Source organism: Protobothrops mucrosquamatus, unplaced genomic scaffold, assembly GCF_001527695.2.
Source record: "Protobothrops mucrosquamatus isolate PMUCROS unplaced genomic scaffold, P.Mucros_1.0 scaffold7281, whole genome shotgun sequence".
Lineage (NCBI taxonomy): Eukaryota > Metazoa > Chordata > Lepidosauria > Squamata > Viperidae > Protobothrops > Protobothrops mucrosquamatus.
Window position 1 is genome coordinate 8199 of NW_015393083.1, and position 7551 is coordinate 15749.

Consider the following 7551-nt stretch of genomic DNA (forward strand, 5'->3'; position numbering starts at 1 on the left):
AAAAAATATCCCAAATGTTTTAATAAAACTAAGAAAGGAGAAAGAGGCAGATGGTCACCCTAATAATATTAAGAGAGGAAGGGAATAGCATACAATTATCTTGTGTTGAGTTGTCCCACAGCAAGGTGTCTCGGCAAATTGGTGGTGGAGAGTTGGCAGTAGCGAGTTGGCCACGGCAAGTTGTGCCATTCCACGATCAGATGTAGTCACATGATGGTGATTTCTGATGCTCCCTGCCCATTTTCTGCAAGCAAAGTCAGTGGGGAAGCCAGCAGAAAATCAGAAGTCACTTCTGTTCTCATTACTTGCCCATGATCATTCTGTTTATTGGTTTAAATAAGGAAATATCTCTGAAGCAATGACCCAATGGGTCATGGGGTTATCTAGTTTGATAATAAAAATGGAATCCCTTCTTATAGGAAACAATGAGGACAGCCTTTTGTAAATCACACCCACCCATGGCATGGAAAGAGAGTTAGTTGTTTATTTGTTTGTCCATATACTGTATTTATTCATACATTCATTCATTCATTTGGAGTGAAATCAACAGTTATGGAGTTTTCTGGAAGTGGTGATTGGATGCTCACTCACTGAGTCAGGTACTTTGGAGAATAGGTCATCCTCCTGTTCTTTGTGACAGCCCCTCAAATATTGGAAGACTACTATTATGTCACCCCTAGTCCTTCTCTTCATTAAACTAGACATTCCCAGTTCCCACAACTATTCATCATACATTTTAGCCTCTAGCCCTTTAGTTACCTTTATTTTTTTGTTTGCAAGACACTTGCAACCGTAAGTGACCAATCCTGACCATAGTGTCATTATATCACAACACAAGCTCCTTACTTTCATATGTGAGACACAACATTGCATGCCTGTACAGAACAGTCGTGGTTTGCATTGCAATATTTGCCGCTTGACTATTCTTGCAGATGGTGATGTTTCCAAGTCTAGAGCTGGTCCTCATCGGCCAATAGCTGAGCAATGAGAATGCTACCAATCACTACATAGTTTCTGTGCTTCAAACTTATGAATTGTTCATCTCCTGAGCTTCTAGACAAAACCTTTCCCTCTTACTTCATAACAAGAGAAGCAAATGTTTTCCTTCTCGTGTATATCTGCACCATTAACCCCTTTTTCCATTTGTGAATATTTCCTGATGGTTTACAAATATTCCTCTTAAGAAGTGACTCTTGGGGAAAGGGGGAATTTTGACTTTTTTAAAAAAAGAAAAATACTGAGAAACCTGCAAAAATTGTCTTCTTTCCATGATACCAATACCTGAAACAGACATGTCTTGTTCACTGAAACAAACTCAATGAGAGCTTTATAAAATCAAACTACATTCAAGAGTTGTTCTCCAAGCAGGCTATATTGCATGACCTTGATAATCAGAATAGAGTAGAGCTGGAAGGCTGGACTTGGAGGTCTTCTAGTCCAGCCCCCTACTCAAGCAGGGGATCCTATACCATTTCAGACAAGTGATTGTCAAGTCTCTTCTTAAAAAACTCCAATGATGAAGCACCCACAAGTTGTTCCACTGGTTAATTAACCTCACTGTTAGGAAGTTTCTCCTTAATTCCAGCTTGCTTCTCTCATTGATTAGTTTCCATTGATTGTTTCTTGTCCTAATGAAGCAGAAATGGTGGCAGGCAAATTATTCAGTGAGAAAGGAAAAGACCACAAACCCAGAAAAAGGATTGCTAGAATTTCATGCATGGCAGAAGCATGGAAGGAAGGGGAAAACCTGTTTTTTTTTTAAGATGGTCAAAAAGTCAATTTTCAGAAGTTTCAGCTAGAGGGGAAGCAGCTTGAGCAGCTTAGAGCAGCCTTCAGGACATCAGTGGGATACATGTGAGAGCAGATGCCAGATAAAATCATCTGGAGAATAGTTTGAGATCCTACATACTGCTCCATCCAGAGAATAAGAATACATTTGTACATTGGAGATCCCGAGTCATAATCTGCCATTTAGCACAGTCAATTGCAATAGGTTTATTTGCAATAAAATACTTCAAACAATTCAAAAATCCTTGGTAGGTGGACAAGAAAGAGAAACTTCCAAAACCAAGTGTAGGAGAAGAGCAGGCAGAGCTGGAAAGCAGAGTGAAGCTTGTCATCAGCTTAGAATTGTTACATTGACACAAATGATTCTAGTCCAAGCCCTCTTGAATTTGTTGACCCTTCTCTGACACCAATTCAGTACTGAATGTAAGTTGACCAGATTTTTGTGTATAGGCTTCAGCAATAAATCTTTGAAATGCAAGTTAATGTATGGTCCTGATTCTTTAGGCCTAACAGAACCTGACTTCTAGTCTTTTTTGTTCCTTTCTTAATGCCACAGTTCCCCAATTCCTTTTCCTCCCCCCTCCAATTATAAGGAATTATTTAGTTCTTCAAAACATTTCTTTATCCTCAAGTAACATACAGTATGAATGACCCTTTACCTTGGGTTGCTGTTGTCTTGCCCCATGCTGATCCAATAAAATAAATGAATGATTTAATTAGCTGAAAAGGGCTGAGGCACTCAACTGAGTCTCAACAAACGCCAGAGGCAGAGTTTTCTTAATGCATTTTTCATCTCTTTGTTCCTAAGGGTATATATGGTGGGATTTAGGAGTGGGGTAATTGTGGTGTAAAAGATTGCTACCACTCCATCCAATGGGTCTTGGGACCCTGGACGGAGATAGATGAATACCAGGGGAACATAGTAAGTCATCACAACTGTGAGATGGGCAGCACAAGTGGAGAATGCCCGACGTCGTCCTTCAGCATTACGAATCCTGAGAATAGCTGAGATGATGTAGATGTAGGAGATGATGATAAGGAGGAAGCAAGTCATGGCCAAGAAACCAATATCTACAAAGGTGGCCATCTCATTGAGCGAGGTGTCAGCGCAGGCTAATTTCAAGACAGCTGGGATGTCACAGAAGATGTAAGCTACTTGATTGCCATGGCTATAGCGCAAGTGGAATGTGAGGGTGGTTTGTATCATGGAGTGCACAGAGCCACCAAACAAGGTTCCCAAGGAGAGAGAGAGGCAAGCTTTGGAGTTCATGATGTTGCCATAGCGGAGTGGCTTGCAGATGGCCAGGAAGCGGTCATAGGCCATCACAGTGTAAAGAAAGCACTCAGTGCATCCCAGGAAGTGAAAGAAGAACAGCTGGGTCACACAACCACCAAAAGAGATGATGCCACCCCCTTCTAGGAATCCAGCCACCATCTTGGGTACCACCACAGAGGATACAGTCATGTCCAAGAGAGATAAATGGCAAAGGAACCAATACATGGGCTTGTGCAGCTGGGGTTCAAATGCCACTGCCAAGAGGATAAGAAGGTTTCCTAAGAAGGTCATTAGGTAGATAAGTAGAAAGAAGACAAACAAAAGAAATTGGAGATCATGAGGGTAAGGGAACCCAACAATGATAAAATGGTAAACTCTTGTTTGATTTTCGCACTCCATATTGGCACAGTGAGATAGGGTATCAGCTTGATGATGTAAATGATTCATCTGCAAAAGAAAGGGACAAAAGCACATCAGTTGTTCAAAGTGATAAATAGATCATAGAAGATAAATAGAATTGAAATTGAATTTCAAAAGAACATAGATGAAATCCAAGGAAATGCTGTTGGAAATTGAAGGTTAATCCCTAACTCTCCCCTATTTTCAGGTGTTCTAAGTAATATTATCAAGGGCCCTCTTTGATATATACAAATCTACATACAGAAATTGAAGGGGAGGCAGAGAGATGACAGATTTTAGTAGATGAGCTAGCATGTGGATTAATATCTGGATAATGCAGAAAATCTAATTCTCCAAGAAGTATCTTTTTTAAAAAATCCAGAATGTACAAAATTTCTAAGTGGGTGCTATGACTTACAGTATTTCACTCCTCATTTGAAGATGGGAAAAAATATTTGGTATGGAACAAACCATAATTTAGTGATAGAATCAATGTGGTATAGTAGTCAAGGTCACTCACCCACAGTCCATTCTACCTCAAACTGTTATAATATGGACAAAAAGAAGAGAGATCCCGTTATAAACTACCTTAATCTCCAGGAGAGAAGGTAAGATACAAATCAAATTAATCAGATTTTCAAAAGATTCCTATCTCTAGCCAGTTCTCCTATTATGGAAAGCATCTCCATTTACAAAGCTGGTGGTAGACACCACTAAAAAAATCCAAATGTTGCAGAACTGATCTTCGTCATCACAAATATTCTTAAGTGGTATAGCTGCTTTGTCTACTTAAAAGGAAATGCAAAGAGTCTAGAGACCAACAATCTCCGCTAGATGCCACCTTTAGAGGTTAAGGCAAACCATTTTGAGATTTGCCCTGGCCTTCCTTTGGATTAACACTCTATAAAAATCTAATAATTAAAGGAATGCAAGGAAGACAATGGAAGATTCTGTGGAACATCAACCAAACTCTAGTTACTGAATATAAGTAGTTTCATAAAGTATTGCTTCAATTATTGCTTCCATTAGCCATTGCTCAGATCATCTATATTTTGCATCTATTCCCATTTTCTTATAACCGTGAAGGAGGCAAGAGGAAGAGGTCTACCCAAGGGAGGCTAAGGTTATTATTGTAATAATAAATGAGGGCTTATGGTTATATAATAATATATAGTAGGGAGCTATAGGATAAAACATATGAAGAACTGCTGCAAGAACTGCTGGTCTAGAGAAGAGAAGGACCAGGAGTGACATGATAGCAGGGTTCCAATATTTGAGGGGCTGTCACAGAGAGGAGGGGGTCAACCTGTTTTCCAAAGCACCCCAAGGCCAGACAAGGAACAATGGATGGAAACTGATCAAGGAGAGATTCAATCTAGAAATAAGGAGAAATTTTCTGACAGTGAGAACAATCAACCAATGGAACAGCTTGCCTTCAGAAGTTGTGGGTGCTTCATCAATGGAAGCTTTAAAGAAGAGACTGGACAGCTACTAGTCGGAAATGATATAGGGTCTCCTGCTTAAGCAGGGGGTCAGACTAGATGACCTACAAGGTCCCTTCCAACTCTATTAGTCTGCATAAATTATGTATATCCTAACCAATACACAGATGGGCTCGTCTTTCACTAGAGGTGCTTAAGCAGAAGCAAAACGGGTTGACTTTATTTGGATTCCTGCATGGAGCAGAAGAACAGGATCCAAGATCTCAAAGTCCCATTCCAGCTCAAGAATTCCATGTTTCTAATAACATACCTTCTTACCTCTCTATTTGGTGTAAAGTAGAGCATTTAAAAGCTTGTCCATTCCAGAATTCTTTTCAATTTCTTCTTATACATTTCTGGAAATTCACAGTTTCATTTCATCAGTGTCTAGTTGAAAGCAGCAACTCTCCTTTTCATGGATTTGAGTTCAGAGAAGTCTGTTTTTAATGTAGTGACTCTTAGCTGATCCTTGGTGGGTTTAAGATTTGGATTGTTCTTCTGACTTGTGTATTTGCGTAGCAGGTCTGGAACTCCCTATAGCACTGATAAAGTGTTGCAACAAGCTAGTTTATTGCTAGTGTCCTTATCACCACCTTTTTGCCTTTTATTCTTTTGTCTCCCTCAAGGTCAGAGCAGTGAGAATTTCCTTGGTTTCCAAGGAAAGAAATAGCAGCACCTCTGCTGGCCAAGTCTAGGGAGACTTATTTGAAAATGGGAGGTTAATGAACAGATCATTAACCAGATCAATTTTCTCTAATCAAGTAGAAGAGAGATACAGTCTTACAGATTTGAAATGGACTGTTTAGATTAAATTCTCTCAGTACATGGATACAAATTTCCAACAGACAAATGAATACAATGGGTGTAGGGAGGAAAACTGCTAGCCATTTTTAAACTTTATATGCGGCAAGAGAGAAGAGAATCCATAACTGATTGAATGTCATTACTCTCATAGAATAATGGAGTTTGAAAGGACCTCAGAGGTCATCTAATCCATGCCCCTTCATGAGCAGGAGACCGTGTACCATTTCAGGCAAATGGCTGTCCCGTCTCTTCTTGAGTGACGGGGCACCCACAACTTTTCAATAGATCAGAGGAATCCTGACCTGGAGTACAATGGGTCAACTAGAAAAAGCAGGAGATGTTTTCTCTTGTTCGTTCGGAGAAGACACGTTCCATGTTATGAAGTTATTAAAAGACAGATTCAGAATGACTATCAGAAAAAAAATATGCTAAGAGGGAGAGCAGTTCAACAGTAAAACTACCTTTTCACTTTATACAATCCTGGGTTGCATAAACCAAGGCACAGAATCAAGATCACACAAAGTATTAGTACTGCTTTATAAAGCTCTAGTGAGACCATACCTGGAATACTGCAACCAATTTTGGTCACCATATTACAAAAAAAGATGTTGAGACTTTGGAAAAAATGCAAAGAAAAGCAACTAAGATGATTAAGGGCCTGGAGACTAAAACATATGAACAACGGCTGTAGGACTTGGGTTTGGCTAGTCTAAAGGAAAAAAGAAATGGGGGTGACATGATAGCAGTATTCCAGTATTTGAGAGGCTGCCACAAAGAAGAGGGCGTCAAACTATTCTCCAAAGCACCAGAGGGCAGGACAAGAAACAATGGTTGGAAACTGAGCAAAGAGAGAAGCCACCTGGAATTAAGGAGAAGCTTCCTAACAGTGAGATAATTATAACCAGTGGATCAGCTTACCCCAGAAATTGTGGGTGTTCCAACACTGGAGGCTTTTAAGAGGCTAGACAGGAACTTATCTGAAATGGTATAAATTTTCCTGCTTGAGCAGTGGACTAGAAGACCTCCAAGGTCCCTTCCTACTCTACTCTACTCTACTCTACTCTACTCTACTCTACTCTACTCTACTCTACTCTACTCTACTCTACTCTACATTACTCTACATTACTCTACTTCTATTCTATTCTATTCTATTCTATTCTATTCTATTCTATTCCATTCTATTCTATTCTATTCAGCTAGAAAGTCTCTGTTGAGAACCGTTAATTTGAATTCCTGCAGTAAGCAATGGATTGTTCCATATCCATATCCTACATACTTTCATCAAACTCTATGATTTTATTATTCTATCTACACATGACAAAACTAGGAATCAGCTCAGAAGCAGAATTAAAACCTCCCAAAAGATACAGGAAAAAAAAGAAAAGCCTAGATCTGTTAAACACTTTGTTGTTCAAAATTGGAAGAGCATTTTTTTAATCCTACTCTTGGCATTCCCAAGGTCTCCTTGCTTTCCAGAAGTTCTATTTATCTGAATCAGATTCATATTATAATAATAATAATAATAATAATAATAATAATAATAATAATAATAATAATAATAATAATAATAATAATAATAATAATAATAATAATAATAATAAAATTTGGGAGGGACCTTGGAGGTCATCAAATCCAACCCCCTGCTCATCAAGTCATCAAGTCCAACCCCCTATACCATTTCGGACAAATGGCTGTCCAGTCTCTTCTTAAAAACTTCCAGTGTTGGAGTATTCACCGCTTCTGGAGGCAGGTTGTTCCACTGGTTAATTGTTCTAACTGTCAGGAAGTTTCTCCTTAGTTCTA

The 7551-nt window shown here is 39.1% G+C and overlaps 1 protein-coding gene across 1 annotated transcript; it reads right to left on the reverse strand.

Annotated features, from left to right (window-relative positions):
- Positions 1 to 2527: 2527 nt before the first annotated feature.
- Positions 2528 to 3463, reverse strand: LOC107300509 (olfactory receptor 10G6-like). Its single transcript, XM_015829833.1, has one exon. The coding sequence runs from the start codon at positions 3461 to 3463 to the stop codon at positions 2528 to 2530; it is 936 nt and encodes a 311-aa protein (XP_015685319.1).
- Positions 3464 to 7551: the final 4088 nt, after the last annotated feature.